General features: G+C 32.1%; 3 protein-coding genes and 1 long non-coding RNA gene across 7 annotated transcripts; 2 read left to right on the forward strand and 2 right to left on the reverse strand.

Annotated features, from left to right (window-relative positions):
* Positions 1–4,235: 4,235 nt before the first annotated feature.
* Positions 4,236–7,549, forward strand: LOC123897136. The gene is made up of 2 exons (XR_006804835.1): positions 4,236–4,451; positions 7,020–7,549. It is a non-coding gene; the product is annotated as an uncharacterized LOC123897136 (long non-coding RNA).
* Positions 7,550–8,508: 959 nt separating this feature from the next.
* Positions 8,509–11,384, reverse strand: LOC123897137 (protein TRIGALACTOSYLDIACYLGLYCEROL 1, chloroplastic-like). Of its 4 annotated transcripts, none has more exons than XM_045947645.1 (3): positions 11,232–11,384; positions 10,159–10,229; positions 8,509–10,076 (listed from the first exon to the last, which is right to left on the reverse strand). In XM_045947645.1, the coding sequence occupies exons 2-3, from the start codon at positions 10,203–10,205 to the stop codon at positions 9,056–9,058; spliced, it is 1,068 nt and encodes a 355-aa protein (XP_045803601.1). In that variant the 5' UTR covers positions 10,206–10,229; positions 11,232–11,384; the 3' UTR covers positions 8,509–9,055. The 4 variants fall into 4 exon arrangements, with proteins under 4 accessions (XP_045803601.1, XP_045803600.1, XP_045803602.1 ...); XM_045947644.1 differs by having other exon boundaries at positions 11,228–11,384; XM_045947646.1 differs by having other exon boundaries at positions 10,159–10,232; positions 11,228–11,384.
* A 651-nt stretch (positions 11,385–12,035) lies between these two features.
* Positions 12,036–16,179, forward strand: LOC123897138 (WD repeat-containing protein 87). Its single transcript, XM_045947648.1, has 7 exons — positions 12,036–12,682; positions 12,820–12,935; positions 13,055–13,173; positions 13,649–13,811; positions 13,921–14,144; positions 14,250–14,574; positions 14,734–16,179. The coding sequence occupies exons 1-7, from the start codon at positions 12,524–12,526 to the stop codon at positions 15,842–15,844; spliced, it is 2,217 nt and encodes a 738-aa protein (XP_045803604.1). The 5' UTR covers positions 12,036–12,523; the 3' UTR covers positions 15,845–16,179.
* LOC123897139 (root phototropism protein 3) lies at positions 16,142–18,630 on the reverse strand. Its single transcript, XM_045947649.1, has 2 exons — positions 17,841–18,630; positions 16,142–17,081 (listed from the first exon to the last, which is right to left on the reverse strand). The coding sequence occupies exons 1-2, from the start codon at positions 18,558–18,560 to the stop codon at positions 16,536–16,538; spliced, it is 1,266 nt and encodes a 421-aa protein (XP_045803605.1). The 5' UTR covers positions 18,561–18,630; the 3' UTR covers positions 16,142–16,535.
* Positions 18,631–19,576: the final 946 nt, after the last annotated feature.

The following is a 19,576-nucleotide window of genomic DNA, read 5'->3' on the forward strand; positions in this document are numbered from 1 at the left end:
AAAGTAAATAGCACGGGGCATCATAATTTTATTAATTTACTATGAAACTACTGCATTACTGGATTCGGTATCTGGTTCACTAGATCGTTTAATCTGGTTTAGAATTAGTTTTGGCATTAATTAATTCTATACTACCTCCAGTCACATAATGAGTGACTCATTTTGACTATAAATACTATTAATATATCTTATTTTGACCATATTTTTTTACTAATAAATAAAAATAAATATTATCATTGGATTTGTCTCGATGAGTATTTTCAAAATATTAAATTTTTATAATTTTTACTATTATACAATTTAAAATATTAATCGCCAAAGTTATATATCGAAATACGTGAAACAGTCAATTGTGTGTTAGGGAGTACTTTTTTATTATTTTTATTATTTGGTGAGGCTCACTCTACTCATTCATAATTTGCGGATATTTTACTCATCAACTAATGCAAACAAGTTACATAAATGAATTTACGTATGATACTCACAACTAATTTAAAAATAAATTTACATGTGATATTCACAACTCTACTCATTCATAATTTGTGGATTTGCATTTACACATGATTGTTCTTATTGATCGATGAATAAATATCTTCAAATTATGAAGGATTTTTTTTTTGTTAGGTAGTTTAATAACTAGAAATTTTACTTTTTACAATAGATATGTGAAGTGTCCGGGATTCAAATCCCGACTCCTGCATATAAAATGGGATGTCCATTCAAATTTTTATTGGTTACTATAAGATGATATGTATATGTACTCTTGGAGTTTTTTACAAGATGAGTATACCGTTGTGTTTTTTTTTTTTTCTTTTTTTCAGAGCATGTGTGTACCGTTGTTGAAAAAGAATAAAAAAAGGAGGGAATTTTTAAAAAATGTAGTAATTATTATTACAGGATTAAACACAAGGCGGCTAAACCCACTCATTGAAGTTAAAATAATAGAAAAATAGTACATCAAAAATAATAAAATACCAAAACCCTCGTTGGTATTATTCGCCAGCCAAAAATAATAGAGATAGAAGATTAATTAATATATTCAATAAGAAACAAAAAACATTTTCTATAAAAAAAAAAAAAAAAAACAATCTCTTTAATGTACGAAAAAACAAAAAACATGTGAGTAGCATCCAATAAAAAAATTGTTAGTTAGGAGGTAATTTAGGACCTTGACCACTGACTAGTACGTCTGTAAAGTTACTTACACGTTAGGCAATGCTATTTTCATGTTTAAATTTAATTTAATCAATTTGAACATTTCTAGATATATGACACTCATTGAAAATTAAATCCACTTAACCATAATCTCACAATCACATGAATCGTATTGATACAATCAATAATAGTTTAAATTAATCGTGAAGTGTGTCAAAAAATCATATTTACTTCAACAGCTAGGATATCTTTGATTTTTTTTTCTTCAAAAGTTGGAATTCCACATGGTATGAAGTCTTCATTTTTTCCCAAATATTGGCACCTACAAAAACCAGATCATTTGACATTTGGACTTCTAGATGGATAAAAGCATAATATGGGAATTTGTCAACAAAATTGATTAATTCTTCTCTGCATTGGAATGAACTGTGGACCAAATATTCTAGCTCAGAATAAAAACTATAAGTATTCAACTTCTAAGATAGGTTGTACTACTAGTGCTTTCCTAATAAATCATTATAATTAGTCTATCTAGCATAAATTTTTTCATTAATTATTTATTTGTAACGGTCCAACTTAAACTCAAAATCAAACCCGGCACCTTTATTTATTTATAACAATTAAGTCAATAGTTCAATTGTGGGAATAATATTGTCCACTGGTATTTAATTTAGCCCTCTAGCAACTTTTTGTTTTATCTTAGATTAGTTACATCTTGTACTACTTGATCAGAATGTAACTAATCTAAGATGTAACTAATCTAACGAAAGAGACGTCACTATTTTATTCACTTTAAATAAGAAAAGACATCATTGTTTTAAAAAAACAAGTAATTTAGATAGAATTTTACTATTATTTTTAGGGTTAGCCTAAAAAGTGCTCTCAGGCACTTATTATTTGTTAAGCATACCATAAAAAGAAACTAAAGAAAAAAATTAATCTGAAAAAACAACTTTCTACAATTTTAAGGCATTGAATACATAAATTCCGAGAAGAAATTTTTTTATTAATATGTTTAACTAATCCCTCCGTCCCAAAATATAAGCAAAAATATGAGTCAAAGAAACTTGATGTATTTACTTTAATAGTTTGTACTAAATACATCCATTTTAGTTGGCCAAATTTTACTTATATTTTAGGACAACGGAGTATATAACTAACGACGTAACTCGCATTAGAAACTTTCCTTATCCTCTCTTTATCTCTCAACTTTTCTCTCTAAAAACTCTAACAGAATACTATGTACCAAAAGAAGAAGAAAAAAAAAATAGATAGGAGATATTATTAATTACTGTGTTTGATTTGATTGATATTTAATATAAATCACATAATTAATTAATCATGTCACCCAAGTGGCGTATATATCATTTATTTAAATTTGGAACTATGAATTTACTCTTCCTTTCCAATTTGATTGACACAGTTGACTGTTTTATGCATGCCGATATATTTTATAATGTATAATAGTAAAAATTATAAAAATTTGATATTTTGAAAATACTCATCGAGACGAATCAAACAACATCTTATATGATAATATTTATTTTTGTTTATTAGTAAAAGTCAATAAATTGGGATGGAGGACTAGATTGATTGGAGAAAATTAAAGCAGCCCCCATGTATGTCGCATACATACAGTAAAGCAGCCTATCTATCTATCTAATCTATTTTGCATTTTTGTGAAGGCAAGTATAGATTAATTGAACCCTCAATCTCATCTCTATAATTTATCGTTTAGCACATCCTCAAGTACATTCCACATTTTTCACTTGAATAATTTTAATTTCTTTTTATTATTGTTGTTATTGTTCATTTTAATAAGTTCCCAATCTCATCCAAACCCAAATGCATGAATCCTTTTTGGTGGCTTTGAGTTTGACCCTCTAGCCTCTTGAACATTTATCATTCAAAAGACTTAAATACCCCTTTCCTTCTAGACAACATACTTTGTTTCTTTCCAACATTTTTTATACTACCATTTTTTTTAACATTATATTATCTTTAACTTTTATAATTCATACCTTATCAAGATTTATAACTCTCTTCAACGTTTATATGTTTTATGTAGTTTTTAATCTTAAAATTAATTGTGGGATCTAACTCATTCTTATAAAACCGACTTGGAAGATGAGAATTGCCTTGAGTTTATAAATTTATATTTCGGCCATCTCGCAACCGATGTGAGACTTCTTTAACACACTCCCTCGCGCCCAACACAACCGGATTTGGTACGCGGATATAAACGGTGGGTGATTCGATAGCGGAAACCTGGTAATAGATGGCCCAACGGATCATGGAGAGGCTCTAGTTTATAAACATATATTCCGGTCATCTCGCAACCGAAAGGAGACTTATTTAACACACCCATCGCGCCCAACACAATTGGGCTTGGTGCGCAGATATAAACAATGGGTGGCTCGATAACGAAAACTTGATAACAGGTGGTCCAACGGATCATGGAGAGGCTCTGATACCATTTTCGAATTAGGATATCAGGCATAACTCAACCATACAAAACCGGATTATAAGGTGTGAATTACCTCTAGTTTATAAACATATATTCAGACTATCTTGCAAAAAAAAAGTTTTTAATTATTAACTAAAATTAAAATTCTTTATATTTTTAAGGATTAAAAACTTAGTTAAGCTTAATATTATAATGAGACCGGTAGAGTGCTGTGACTAATATTTGGATTTTAAAATTTTTTAAGGATTAAAAACTTATTTAAGCTTAATATTATAATGAGAGACCAATAGAGTGTTTGTGACTAATATTTGGATTTTTTTAAAACTACCATTTGATAATTTGAGAATACTTATTCTAAAACTAATAAGAACAAACCATATGTATTTTGAAATAAAAATTGGTCACAAGTTAATTGTGGATATACCACATGCAAACTTATTTGTATGATTTGTTCTCAATAATTGTTATAGATATTAATACCCCAAATTATTAAACGATATAGAGTAGACCTCACCTATATTAAAGTCCAAAACATACCGCTTGGAGTTTATTACTTTAGAAAGGGTCCTTGTCCTAATTCAAACCAACATTAATAACCTGTCCTATGCTTTTCTGTATTTTTTTCCTCTACTATTTAGTTTACACTATAGTGATCTATATATATATATATATACACCAACATTCACTTGAAAACATCTATTATTCTATTCTATCTCCTTTGGAAATTGAAGAGCTTCAAAGAAGTGGCAAAGATGAGAGCAAATAGCACTATGAACCCAACAACTACAAATGCAACAATCATCACTATAACCAAAGTATCTTCTATGCAGTGAGTGTATTTAATTTTCTTAATTGTATGTAAAAATATTAAGTAATTAATGTAAGAACAATTTTGTGCTTCAAAAGAACAATTTTGAAACAATATACTTAAACGTGATAAAATAGTTAACATATTTACTTATAAATTATGTAGATCATTTATGAACTTTGAAAACTAAATCCCCTTTATTTTGACCCGAACCTTGCATGAATCCTTTTGACATAAATAAATTTTATATAAATGAAATATTCTCATATTCATGCTTGTCAAGGATTGAGTTGTTGTTACCCTCGAGCATAAATAGATTCTATTTTTGTTTATAATTTTGCTGAAGATCGAAGTCAGCATATTATTTAAACTTCTTATCATTACATTTTAGGCTATGTTTGGTAAAAATAAGCTATAAGCTAACTGATAGTTGATAAGCTAGCTTATAGTTAAAAAACTAGCTTATAGCTGATGGCTGGTAGCTTATAGCTGAAAAGCTAGTAGAATAAGGGTCTGTTTGGTAAAAATAAGCTATAAGCTAGCTGATAGCTGAAAAGCCAACTTATTGAAATTAAAGTGTTTGGTAAAATTAGCTTTTAAAGTGGTTATTAAATATAAAATTACATAATTGATAGTGGGTAGTTTATTTTTTAGAGTGGGTAGTTATTAAATTAAAGGGTAAAAATGGAATAAAGTGTAAAAAGCTATAAGCTATAAGCTCAAATGCTACTTGAAATAGCATCTGAAAAAAAGCTATAAGCTAGTACAAAAAGCTTGTTACCAAACACCTCTAATTTTTTGAAACAAGCTTATAAGCTCATATAATAAGCTATAAGCTAGCTTATTTGTGTTACCAAACAGAGCCTAAAATTAAAGTGTTTGGCAAATTTAGCTGTTGTAAGTACAAAATGACATAAAAATACATGGTTAGTGGGTAATTTTTTTTTTTGTAAGTGTTAGTGGGTAGTTATTACTAATTTATAAAAAATAAAATTAATGAGGGTAAATATGGAATAAAATGAAAAAGCTATAAGTTATAATAAGCTATAAGCTCAAACGCTACTTGAAATAGCATCTCAAAAAACGCTATAAGCTAGTTAGAGAAGTTCATTACCAAACACTTCACATTTTTTTCAAACAAGCTTATAAGCTAGTTCAATAAACTATAAGCTAGCTTATTGGACTTATCAAACAGTGTCTTAGTGGCTTACTCTCCGGCATAATTTTAGAGAAAGAAATGCATGTGTGCAAATGTGTTAAATGAAATTATTAGTATTTTTTATTAGGAAAAGCTAAATAAAAATGGAGATAAAATAATATGTACGGACAGTGTAAAATAATCTTACACTATTAACCAATCACAACAACTATGTTTTTCACCGCGTTACATTCCTTAACTTCATTTACTTAATATGACATGAAAGTTTGAACTATTTTTATTAATTATTAATATAAAATTAATTTACATTTTTTAAAGCAATAAAATTAATTTACATTGTCATTGTCAGTTTAAAGTTTAAACTCAAAAATAAATTTATAAAAGGAGGCACAAGAGATCACCGAATAGCACACTACATAATGAAAAACTAACCACCCAATTAGTACTCTCCAATACAAACGTGGTCACATTTATTTTTCAAAGTTGGAAATTCACATGTGTAAAGTCTTTTTTTTTTTGAGAAAATGTGTAAAGTCTTCATTTCCCAAATATTGGCATCTAGAAAAATCAGATGAATAACATCTGGACTTCTAGATCTAGATGGATAAAAACAGATGTAATAATTAATATGCGACTTTGTCAACAAAATTGATCGATGAATTCTTATTCTCTGCGTTGAAAAAATTGTGGACCCTTAATAATATATACAACTTCTAGATAGGACTATAATGTTTCCTTTTTTTATTTTATTTTTAACGGTCCAACTAAACCCTCTTTATTTATAATTACTTAAGTCAATAGTTTTAATTGTGGGAGTACCTCTATTCAATTTATGTTAATTCAACTATAAATATTTTAAATATCTCTCATACGTAGTGAATATTTTTTTTTTCAAGATAATATTAATTCATTATCATATGACATCACTAAAAGTCATTAAGTCTTCATTCAAAAATTCATGTTTATTAATGAAAGAGACATTACTATTTTTTTAATGTTTTTTTTATAATAATAAGACATCACTATTTCAAAATAAAATACAGATAATCTGGATAGAAGATATTTTATACTACTAGTATTGATTTGATTGATTTTAATAGTATCACATAATAATCATGTCGCACAAGTGGCTTATTAATTTGTTTGTTTGCTTGTCCAATTATATGTGGGGTTCTAGTTCTAGTTCTAGTCTAGATTGAAGAAAAGCAGCCTATCTTAATCTGTACTTTGCGGTTTTGCTAAGGCAATTAGGTAAATAAAAATCTTTAAAACATTAACCAAGATAAATCTTGTCTCTTAAATTTAGAGATTAACATATATAATAATTTTCATACTTTTTATAATGGATAAATAATTTAATTGATATTCGTTTGATTCAACGTGATGAAAGTTGTGATCCCTCTGCATAGTAACCATTCGTTTTGTGATAGCAACATTAGCTAAAATTCTCCTTCCAATGGGGTCCTAGAGCTCAATGTGGATGTTCACTATTTAGGTGATGGCCGTTGGGTATTAGGATTACTGTCACGACAAGAGGATGGAGGATGTGTTGGTGTTGTAACGAAGGAGGTTCAAGGCTCAGAGGATGCTAGTGGGGCTCTGGGAAGCACTAGATTGGATTGAGAGAGGCAGAATGGAGCGAGTGGTGGTGGAGATGGACGCCTAGGTCATCGTGAGTGCGTGTTATGAATTTATCGGAGTTATTGGGGAATTTGTTTCGGTGGTGTTAAGGGAAGATGGAGACCTTTCATCAAGATGGAGGCTGCATGAATTTGTTTTTTTGATGAATCTTATTATCATTTATTTCAATTAAATGTCTTAGTCAGAAGGGAAAAAAAAAACAAAAAATCAATAAACAAATTGATGCATGAATCCATCCAAATGCATGAATCTTTTTCGGTGGCTTGACCATCTTGAACATTTATCACACAAAAAATTTATTATTTTCAAATTTTTATACTACCATCAGTAATAACTGATTGCACTATATTTTTTTCAACACACAAAATTACTTAAGAAATGAACAACTTCAAAGTTTTATAATTCACACCTTATCAAGATTTAAAAGGGAGTTAAAAGTCGTTAATATTTAAAATTATTGCATGTGTAATCATTGTATGGAATATCACTATCGACCAAGATTCAAATATTTAAATGGGATAGACTACATTATTTGTACTTAAATAGCAAGAATAGTATAAAACATAAAGAATTCTGAGCTTAACAGCACAAAAGTAAGGAAGGTTAGAGGAATTTAAACGCTAAAGAAATGCCATTGCCAGCTCTTTAGACATTAAAGATATGCATCCCAACCACTCTCCTAGTAAAAAGATACTCCAATTTCTTTTTAAAATAATAAATTTACATGTAGCTAGAGAAATTAATTTCTCGAATAAATTGAAATTTATTTAACTGAGTTGATCTCTTTCAACATACTGTATATGTTTTCAAATGATCTCTCTCTCAAATTGATTGTCACTTTAAAATACCAACAAAATATTTATTCTTTTTTCAACAATAATCTTATTTAATTAAATAGTCTACCATTAGCAAAAAAAAAAAAAAAAAAACAAAATAGTCCACCTAACTATTTCACTACTACTTTCAAGTTTCAACCACTAGATAGTTTAGACTATAGTTCTACTATTGAATTCAACACAAATATTTTTCTTTAGAAACACAATATGTTTTCTCTTTGGGGCCCCATGGTTCTTTTTCCCCCTCTAGATTTTACTTTTTTGTTCTTCAGTAAAAACTTCGGTTTCTACAAGTTAACCGAATTTTTTCTGAATTTGAACTAGAAAAAACTTCGGTTTTTACGAACCAAAATTTTTATCAAGGGCAAAATTGGAATATTTGGGAGTATAAAAGATACATCGGGGGGCGAAGAGAAAACATCAATAATATATGAGACTGATATAGAGGGTCCAAAACATGGTGGTAATTGGTAAACAAACACCACTTTGAGTTTATTGCCTTAGAAAAGGTCCTTGTCCTAATTCAAATTTCAAACCAACAATTAATAACTTATCCTATGCATTATGTCTTTTTTTTCTCCATTTACTATTTTACTTTTTAGTTTACACTATAGTGATCTACATATACACCAACATCACTTGAAAACATCTACGAATGCATCATATTCCTACAAAATCATCTCTATAACAAAAGTATCTTCTAATAAACTCTTTCACTGTCTCATTGGTTTCAATTCTACTTGCTACATCTCCAAACTGTGCTGCAACAAGTCCAGATAATGTCCAAGCCACAAGACATATCCAACAGTACCATCTCCACCACACAGGAATACTCTGTCATCCGGGTTCGAACCCGAAATTCCACATAGAATGCTAGGACCAATTCTTGTTTATTATTTAGTCAAGTGATGTTTTTCTGGAAAAGAACAGGACTTGTAAAACAAATGCAAAGTTTGAAAAAATAAAAATCTGCATACACAATCGGTTGCTTAAAGGCAATTCTTTAGCTGATCTCCAGCTCCTTGGAAGAAACAACAAGAAAGAGCAAAATCAGCAATGAAAATACCAACAAGAGAAATAACAACAGCTGAAGTTGTTGATTCTCCAACACCTTTAGCACCTCCAATAGTTGTAACCCCCCAAGCACAGCTCACAATAGATATAATACCACCAAAAACCCCTGACTTGATCATTGCACTAATAATATCCCATGCTCTGAGAGATCGCTGAGCCGAATCCAAAATAATGTTAATGCTAATTCCATAAACACCATCAGCGAGTAGGGCACTAGACGCCAGTCCTAATGTAAAACACAATAATGTCAATAGAGGTAAAGCAATACAAGAAGCAATCACTCTCGGTGTCACTAGATAATCAACGGGGTCTGATCCAAGAACTCGTAATGTGTCGATTTGTTCAGAAACCTGCATAGTTCCTAATTCTGCTGCAAAAGCGCTTCCGATGCGTCCTGCAACGACTATTGCTGTAACCACGGGACTTAACTCCCTAGAGAAAGCTAAAGCTAAAACACCACCTACTGATCTATTCAATCCTAACCTAGTGAACTCTCTCACAAATTGTATTGTGAATGCCATGCCAACAAAGGCTGAGGTCAAAAGACATACTCCAACCGACTTTGGACCAACTCTCTCCAGTTGTTGAAGAGTATTCTTCCAATGAACCTTTCCCTTTAAAACCTTCATAATTACCTGTCCTGCTAAAATTAAAACTGATAATCCCCTCCATAGGTACCTTGGTGGTGACCAATTGCTGAGAAACAATGGCGATATAACATTAGGAACATGGTTTGTGTTCATTTCATCATCCATTGTAGAAGCAGTTGGGTGGCCATCATTTGTGTTAGGTATCACAAACAATCTGTTCGGATTAATGGTGACAGGAGAATTATAAATACAAGGTCTCCTATTGAATTGACATTTTGAATCGAATTGAGGGATATATGGTGCACAACTCTTCACCAAACTACTCTTTGCATTTGTACTTAATTTTCTGAAATATGGTTACAATCAATTAAAATATTGCTATAGAAAACCGACATTATAAAACCATGGGGAAAAAAGGGAGAACGAACCTGTGAGAGAAGCAGAATACATGATGGCTGTAAAATGCTGTTTGCATGGTCAGATCTTTGATTTACAGACTCTGCTTGAATTTAAGGGGTAATCCAATTTAATACATTAAAGAAATCCACAAAGAATGATAGATTGAAAGTATCAAAGCTCTACAATCTGTATCTCACAATTCAAAATCTTGATAAACAAATACGAACAACTTAATTAAACATATTTATAAAATACAGAGGCAGTAGAAAAGATTACACTATGGCTCCCATATTTCGGTCTGTGGCAATTTTATGGGATTTTCTACTTCTGACAAGCAGAGAGACTAGACAACCTTCCTCTACATTCCTGACTATTTCATTTTTCTGTTTTGGACAACAACTTATCATCCCTTCTTGTAGTAAGACTAAGCGTATGTTTGGTTGCTCGGTGAGAACATCTCAACGTGCGTCTGTCAATCCCTTTGAATAGATTTTGAGTGAAGCGGGTCTCCCTATGTTTGGTTCAACGTCTAGACCTTCCAAAATCACATTTGAGTTAATGTGATTTGACTACAAATTTGTTAGGTTTAGCTTCCAGCCTCTAAATTGATTTCATATCCAAAATCAATTCTACTTAAAAGGTAATATTCTAGCCTTCTACAGTACCATATAATCAATTCTCAAATTTAACAAGCGTATGTTTGGTAGGCCAGAATCACAGTGATCCACCTTTGCAGAAGCTAGAGCTTCTCCAAAATCACGATGGATCACCGTGATTCTGGCGTACTCATTGTGATAACAAACATAAGCTAAAAGTGGAGGACATAAATAATGACATTGTATACACACAAAAAAGCAATTCTTGTTCAAACTATCCAAACATGAACTTATAAAAATCAATTCTTTTTCTGTTATATATAATCAATCCAGTCCAATAGAACATAAACTTTTGTTTGTCACTGCAGAACCAAACCAATTAGTTTTCCTTAAAAATAAAACCTTATCTCCGTTGACCACTAGAATTTGAGTTAAAATCAATGCATAACCAATAGAGAGAGTTCGACATGAATATGAAAGAAAGTCGTCGGAAAATACATACTTACGGCGGGGATGAGTTCCGGCACGGTGGTCGCTTTGGACGGCGATGTTCAGCAACAACTTGACCCGTTATGATGAATGAATAACAAAGAGAAGAGGAAGATGGTGTTGATCTGGCGTTGCGGCCAACAACGGAGGGTTTTACTCATGTGTGTCATTTCTATGGAATTTAGGACATTAATTAATTATTATTAATTAATTAATTATAATTATCTCAAAAAAGCGTCGAAATCGTTGGATAGACATTATGACCGAGATTCGAACTTCAATTTTTTTATTTGTGTGTGGGGTTATAATGATTTTATTATTTTGTCTATTTATAAAAAAAAATAAAAATAGAGTCTCTTTTACTTTAATTATTAAAATTCTTTGTTTTGAAGTTCGAACCAATACATTGAATTAAACTCAAGTAGCCGATGAGTTCTTTGAATGATGAATTGTTTGAAAAAACTAACATTTAATTCTATTTTTTTTCCAATAATACTTTGAGTTAGCCGGATAGTCCGCATAACTATACTACTTCATTACCAATTACTTTCGACCACTTTATTTTTTTTGGTAAATTAAAGTATTCTTTATGTGCACTTGCATAAATTAATTATTTGAAGTAATTAAGATTTATTTAAGCTGTTAATCTTTCCTAATAAATATTTTTTTATTTGCACGGGTCAAAAATCAAATGTAGAAAAAATGATCAAGGAATATCTAAATGTGCCAGCCACATATTGTTGCTTTTCGAACATGTATTAAAATTACCAAATGTTAGTTGGTTTAGTGGTGATTGACGCTGAACTTAGTAGAGAGGATCACTGTTCGATCCTCGCAACTGCATTTGGGAAGAGACTGGAACCACTTAATATCAGAACTCGTCCCGAACTATAAACTACTTTCAATAACCGTACTATAAGTAAAAAGAATACGATGTCGTCCAGCTTTTTGAGGTTGATATAACATTTCCATATTTTAGCCAACTGCACTCAATTCATTTCCACCTCACCCCTCCTACACCAACCGGAACCAATCTCCTAGATTTCAACTTCAAGGTCCTACAAATATTTAATTTTAATTTTTCTGTATGATGACATGTACTGGTTCCTTCCATATAACCGTTACCCCATTAACTTACCAACACATCAATTCATCATTATTATGTGTAACACTCAAATCTTAAATTAATTTTTTTTTTTCCGTTTTAAAAAGTAATCCAAATTCGACCGTTGGTTCCTTCATCAACAAAACACACGCTCTCACCATTTACTCCAAACAAACCACTTCAAACTCAACAACAACAACAACAATGGCAGAACATTATGGTTTCACTTCAGATGAAATTATCATCAACGACAACCTCGGATACCCAAAAGCCTACGCTAAACTCTGTCGTGACCGTGGTTTCACTCCTTATAGCCATGGTCCTCCATTCACTTTTCTTCCTTATGCTTTACCCGAAGATGAGGTAACCACATTTGTTCTTTCTTTGTTTTGATATTAAAAATTGAATCTTTAAGGTAAAAACTGATCTGGGTCATTGATTTCTGTAACTGGGTTGGATTTGTATTTTAACATTTTTGTTAATGTTTTGTTTTCAATTAGGTTGAAAGAGCAAGTTTTTTGGATGAAATGTTTCCAATTATTGATCCAAAAGCTAAGCCAACGACGAAAGCTAAAATCTTTGTTAGTATTTTGTGGAGGCAACTAAGCCATCTTGGGTAGCTACTTCACCTTGATTTAGCAAATTAGCAATTATAGTAACAAGTTTTGAAAATTTTGATTTTATGGATTGTGTTGTGTTTGTGTTTATTAATGTTAATTTTGGTTTGAATCTTAGGAATGCTGGTTTTGATCCCGCAGTGATTCGAGTAGATGGATATGGTAATGTCTTGTATTATCATGCCGATTCAGCTTCTCCTCTTGCTTGGGACATTGATCACTGGTTTCCTTGTTCAAGTAATTAAGTTCTTTCTCTTACTTTCTTTATAATCTTCTTTGAATTTATAATGTGTAGAATTATGAAAGAAAAAGTATTAAGAATAAACCAATAAAGTTAGTCTCTAAATTATATGAAATTTGTCAATTTAGTCTCAGAATATATGAAAATCCGTCAATTTAGTCCATAACATCTTAATAAGAGGGATTAAATTGACGGATTTATATAATTTTGGGACTACTTATTATATTTATACAGTTTAGGGACAAAATTGCAGAGTGAGTTAGGAGTAGTTTAGGAACTAAATTGATGGTTTATTTAAGTATCAATGAAAATCATGCAATGATTGAGTTTTTTAAACAACAATCCTCAAAATAAGTTCAAATGGCTATCTTGTTTAGCTCTTCCATGAATATATCTAGAAGTGTGGAGAAGGTTGAATTTATTTTGATTAGGCCAGTTTGTGATTTTGCGCTTTTTGGATGACAATTGTAGGGGGAGGCTTAACTGTTCTAAGCAATCTAAGGATATTACAAAGGCAAGTTTGCAAAAGGAAGAAAAATAAACTCGAATTCCTCGTTCCATGGTGGGATTTCCAATTAGGCATATCTGTCAATCAATTTTTGTCCATCTTTGCTTCATCAAACTCAGACTTTAGGTAATGTTTTTCGCAATAATCTTGTGTTTCTCATTCTCAATTTTTCTACATAATGAGATTTTTTCAATAGTCTTGACTTGATGATGATATTTGTGCTTGTAAATGATAGGCATAGAGGCTTTTCATTTTTGTTCTCTGAAGGAGAAAATCATGAGTTGCATGATACACAAATAGTGGATTCTCATTCATTTCCACAACACTTCATTGGTTTGAAAGAAGAAGTAGGACTTGCTCCTGCTGCAATCGTCGAATCACGAAGGGATCCTTATGATGCATTAGCTTTAAGACAAATTAATCACAGTAAGAAGACAAGACCTATGTCTCCTGCAATAGGTTAGTGGCAATGCATGAATATCATAGCATATGATTAATCATACTAATGTTGATTTTGATTCTTTGAAGATATAGAATTAGATTTTGATGTTGTGTATTTTTCAGTGGCTTCAAGAAAAACAAAAGGGAATGTGCTGAAAGAAAATGAAGATCCAAATTTTGTTAAAAATTCTTACCAGGCAATTGTCATGGCTAGAGATTCACTAAAGCAAAGAGAAGAAGCTACAAAAATGCAAGCTGAAATGGACAAGTTAGATAATGAAGTGAGTGAAATGAAACTCAAGAATGAAGAAGAAAAGGTTGTTATTCAAGACCTCGAAATGGCGCTCATAAAACGTAAGAGGAAAGCAGAAAAATGCAGGCGGTTGGCCGAAGCTCAATCTTCTTACAGGACCATGCTAGAGAAGATGATTAGAGACACCATGCACCAGTAAGCCTCATTAACCAAAGTTGAAATGACTATTACTGTCGGTGTAGAGAGTTTTACACTATCAGTAAATCACAATCAATCATATGTGTGACTTTTGAAGTAGTTGTGATTAAAGTAAAATGTTTTTAATGATCTGACGATTATATTATTTTGCTGCAGGAGTGTGATGTATAAGGAACAGGTAAGATTGAACCAGGCTGCAAGTAATGCACTAATGGCTAGACTTGAAGCGCAGAGAGCAATTTGCGATGCTGCTGAGAAAGACCTTCATAAGAAGTACAAAATAAAAGATGACATAGAGAAACAGATTAGGCCTGAATGGGAGCAAGGAAGGAAGCGGTTCAGAATAGATGATCCTTCCACTTTTGAAGAAGAGAGGTCCAATAAAGAAGAGAGGTCCAATAAACATGTTCTTTATTTGCCTCAAAATAGGCCAAGAACACCTTTTCACAAGGAGCTTCGAGTTTTGATGGAGGAAGAAGAAATGGAATTTGAAAATGAAGAGGAGCTGAACATTGCAGTGAATAATAATGACACAGAAGAGAAGCTAGAGGATCATAGCAAATCAATTGTTGCCTTGGATGAAGAAAACTCAATTGACCACAAACTTCATAAGCTAGAAATTGCCGAAGGGAAGAGAGCTATTTTTGCCTTGGATGAAGAAAACTCAATTGAACACAAACTTCATAAGCTAGAAATATCCGAAGGGAAGAGAACTGTTGGCATTTCATTTGGCGGTTTGCATGAGAACAAAGTTGACGAAGACGAAGAAACCAGGAACCGGCGAGGTAAAGGGAATGTTGAAAAGTGGCTTGAAATGCTTTTAGAGAATGGTCAAGGAGAAGAAGGAAAAGATTTACAAGAAACAAATGAAAGTGCTTCTGATGATAGGACAGAAGATATAATCCAACAACTGAATCAGAAGTTTCCACAAAAGGAGTTGAAGGTCTCAAAAGTTTCAGATTCTGATTTTGATAAAATGAAGAAGGAGCTGCAAGTCCTTAAAGACAATAACTGTCGGATAGAGAAAGAAGATGATAAAATAGAGAATGATGATGCTACTGGATATAAAAATTCCTCTGCAGAAGAAGTAGGGGAAACAAATGGTAGAAAAATTGATAAAACTTGGAAAGTAGAACAACAAAAGTTGGGAAAAAAACTTGTTAGATCAGAGAGTGCAAAGGTCTTGAGACGAATCCCGTCATCTCCATCTTTGTTTCAAGGGATGAAGTCATCCATCAAAGTTATCAAGAAAGCAGTGAAACTATGAACATTTGAGGCGGCTCTGCAGAAGTCGTCGGCTTTTTATGCTTCTTGACCTTTTACAATTCGAGTGATGCTAGCTGAATAAGTGAGTGACAATTTATCATGATAAAAAAAAAATTTGTGTGCAAAATATAGGTTTGATTCTATTATTTCATTTGTTTATAAGATTTTTTAGCTGATAACAGCTTGTTGTTTTTGGCTGCAATAATTAGGTTTCTGTTTCTTTGAATTTTCTGTAAGCACTTACTTTTCTGCTAGAAATTGTGTGAAAATGATGTATGAATATTTCTGCTAGAATCTGCTATATTAATTTCCTTATTCATAATTCCCTTCATCAAACTTACAAGCAGAAATGATCTTGGTACAGAAAAAACAATCTCGTCTTGATGTAATACTCTTAGGGTGCTTTCGATCTGCTCTGAAGCACATACAAAACAAACTTTTATGTTACTAAACAACTTTTTAATAGAACATAAGAAACAAACCACTAACTACTAAATGTTGCATATAAAACTTCGATTTATGTAGTCAAAATTGTATCCAAAACTTTGGCATCGCCACATCTTTATTGAATTTATTCCAAAGTAGGTCTCTATCCTACATTATTTCCAAAGTTTTTTAACTCCAATAAACAAACTTATATAACAACTTAATTTTTTATTTTGTTATTGACATTGACAGTGAAAGCTTCTCTTTCAGGATAGAGATTTCCTCCACTTTTGAGGAGTCCTAGTTTTGGCCACAGTACTAGTTTTCATGTCCGTAGGTGTTTGTCTTCCAAACCCAAATTCAGTTTCAGCTTCTTGCTGTTCAACATTCTCCATCTCTCCATTGCTTTTATGAAAAGAAAGTTTCTTCCATTTGAAGAAACCTTTCTTCTTCTCAGCCATCTTTTCCATCTGTGCTTGCATGGCATTGCACTGGCTTTGCAGCCTATAAACATCTTCCTTCAGTTTCTTTATCTCCATTTGCTGCACGTTCATTTCGCGCTTCGAAAGGCACCGTGCTGGCGTGTCGAGCACACCACCATATCCACTTGGACTTCTCATACTACTGAAAGAAGCACTCCAATCAATGTGGCGGTTGAGTTTCGTTTGTTCAGAGAAGAGAACCTGTATAACAGCTCTCACCGGCAACCGTTCGTTTTGAGCTGCATGAAGTGAGGCTTCTGGTGTGAGTTTCCTGCTATCAATCAACCTACACAGTCCCTTCCTTTCTTGCTTCGACACGCTTGGATGTGCCTATAACAAAAATAAATAGGTTGACACGGTCACATTAGATGCGATACGACCTAAATAAATGGATTTGGATTGCACGTAGTTGGAATTCCATGCAGTCAAAACATCAATAATTATTGAATCAAGATTAGACGGTCCAAATTTTAAGCTCGGTACTTTAGATGTGCATGGTTTCTGCACCGTCTGATCTTGATCAAATGACCACTGACTGCATAGAATCCAAATGAAAACTAACAACTAAGGTGGCCTACTGATAAATGGTATGTTTCTTGAATTTAGATGGAAATTAATGTTCTTTTTGGCAACAAGTAATAAATATACATATCTATAAGGAAGGAAATGCCAAGCTTTGACACCTAATATTAGATAGAGTTTTCATATACTCAAGTAATCATTAATAACGTTCCATTTCAGCAAAACAGGCACATCACACTTTGCATGCATCAGTATAATGTGGACAAGAGAAAAAGCCAAATGTAGAAGAAATGTTGATTACAGTTTACAACCAGCTTTGTGATCCAGGTCCTATCTAGATTTGGACTTTTCTGTGCACGCGGTTGTGAATCTCGGCCGTTGGATCAAACAAGAAACATTTTCTAGGATATCCAAATGAATCATCCTCTTCTTGACACTTCTTTCTTTCATAGTCATTGAAAATTAATTTAAGAGTATATATAAAGATAGCCTAATAAGAAAGAATTAACTCTACTAATCAAGCAATTTAATATGAAACTAATTAAAAAGATGAAAAAGAAAACATACCTTAAGATAAGTGTCAATGGCTCTATACAAACCATCATCAGTAGCTCTTGCATGACTAGGAAGAGCACCAGCAAGTGCAGCAAATTGAGATAAACTCAAATTAGCATCCAAACCAACCTCAGCAAGGTAACAATCAACCAACTTAGCAACCTTAACTAAAGCAGCACCATTTTTAGATCCATCATGATCCAAACTCAAAAACCTCTTAACCAATCTAATAATAAGCTCAACATCCAAAAGGGTCCCACAAGTATGACTAAAAGAAGGTATCATGAGTTCTTTCAATGAAGCTTGATCTAACTGCCATGAAATTCGGTTCTCAAGCTCGGTTCGATAAGTAGAATCGACAGTAACCATGTTTGCTGTTCTTAGAAGACGAAGGAGGAAGTTGCATGGAATTGAATCTTTGTCTGGTGGAAGAACACTGACTAAAGTTTCAACAAAGAACCTTTTCTTCATCCATGATGTTGTTACACTTTCAGGTGAATTTGCACTAGCATTTGCATTTGAAGTTTCTAAGTCAGGGAGCCATTTGGAAGCATAGTGAGTGATGACGGAACCAATTAAATCGGCATGAACACCTTTTTGTTTGATGTTTGAAAGAGTCTTAACAAAGTAATCCATGTCAAGAATGCATGCATCTTCAAACCAACAGCAATATTCCAAGGATACTTGTTGGTTTGGACTTGTTTCTGATTCTTTGAAACATTGTTTCTTCATTTTGGTGAGTATAGTACAGTTCAGGGTAAATGCTATACTATACTATATAATATAATCCTGTTTATATAATATTTTCATATGATGTATGAAAATGATGTGTTTGTTCTTTTTCATTTTAATATATTACACTTTTAACTACAGGCCAAAAAATAGTGAAAAGTAAAATATAGACCTGCATGATCGAATCTGGATTATGTGCGGTCAAAATAACCACACATTCACGCGGTCTCAATCATATGATTTTAATCAGATGACTCATATTAACTCTGCAACATGGTTGTGTGATCGAATGCAAGAAATCTATTTCCTCGAGGAACATGTAATTCAGTCACATTGGATGATCGGAATTTGGGATTACCGGACCTAAAATCTCAGTCATTTAATCCTAATCCAACGGAATGACTCTTTTATATAATAACATTGTCATAACATGATTAGTCTTTGCGAAATAACCTATTGAACAAACCAACTGAGTTCTATCCTTCCAACCAGATTTTTTTCATACGTGGAGGGATCGATTCCTCAACCACTTGCTAAGTGTAACTGAATCTCTTCCGGACCAATCACACATTTGTGAGAAATGTGATTAAAACAAATGAAACATGAAAAAAAGTAAAAAAAAAAAAAAAAAAAGTGCCATAATATATCATTATTATGTGTATGGTCAGCAGTTTCTATCACAAATCTGCTAAATAATAAAGATTTATTTTGTTTGTATGTGGAAAACACACATAAGTAGAACCATGATTTGGCTCATTAAAAATATATGATACACTTCATTGAAAATTGCCAGTGAGATTTTATTCTAATGTTCTATATATTAAGCTTCCAATCTCCATTATTCAAACCTAAGTTTAACTTTTAGTTTCAAATATTTTATAGGTCAGCGTATATAAATTACAAAACAGTAGGATATAAATAAATAGATAATAGATCTTAGTCTATGAATATTTAGAAATAATTGCTTTAAAAAGTACAACAAAGATATAAATTTCATTTTCTTTAGCCTTCTAAGG

This window comes from Trifolium pratense, linkage group LG7, assembly GCF_020283565.1.
Source record: "Trifolium pratense cultivar HEN17-A07 linkage group LG7, ARS_RC_1.1, whole genome shotgun sequence".
NCBI lineage: Eukaryota > Viridiplantae > Streptophyta > Magnoliopsida > Fabales > Fabaceae > Trifolium > Trifolium pratense.

Bases quoted from the DNA above. Each gene is read 5' to 3' on its own strand.
- LOC123897137 (XM_045947645.1), bottom strand. From the start codon at position 10,205: ATGCAAACAGCATTTTACAGCCATCATGTATTCTGCTTCTCTCACAG. The intron at 10,077-10,158 runs GTTCGTTCTCCC...ACCATATTTCAG, and splicing joins GTATTCTGCTTCTCTCACAG to AAAATTAAGTACAAATGCAA.
- LOC123897138 (XM_045947648.1), top strand. From the start codon at position 12,524: ATGGCAGAACATTATGGTTTCACTTCAGATGAAATTATCATCAACGAC. The intron at 12,683-12,819 runs GTAACCACATTT...GTTTTCAATTAG, and splicing joins ATGCTTTACCCGAAGATGAG to GTTGAAAGAGCAAGTTTTTT. The intron at 12,936-13,054 runs GTAGCTACTTCA...TTTGAATCTTAG, and splicing joins AGGCAACTAAGCCATCTTGG to GAATGCTGGTTTTGATCCCG.
- LOC123897139 (XM_045947649.1), bottom strand. From the start codon at position 18,560: ATGAAGAAACAATGTTTCAAAGAATCAGAAACAAGTCCAAACCAACAA. The intron at 17,082-17,840 runs GTATGTTTTCTT...TTTTTGTTATAG, and splicing joins CCATTGACACTTATCTTAAG to GCACATCCAAGCGTGTCGAA.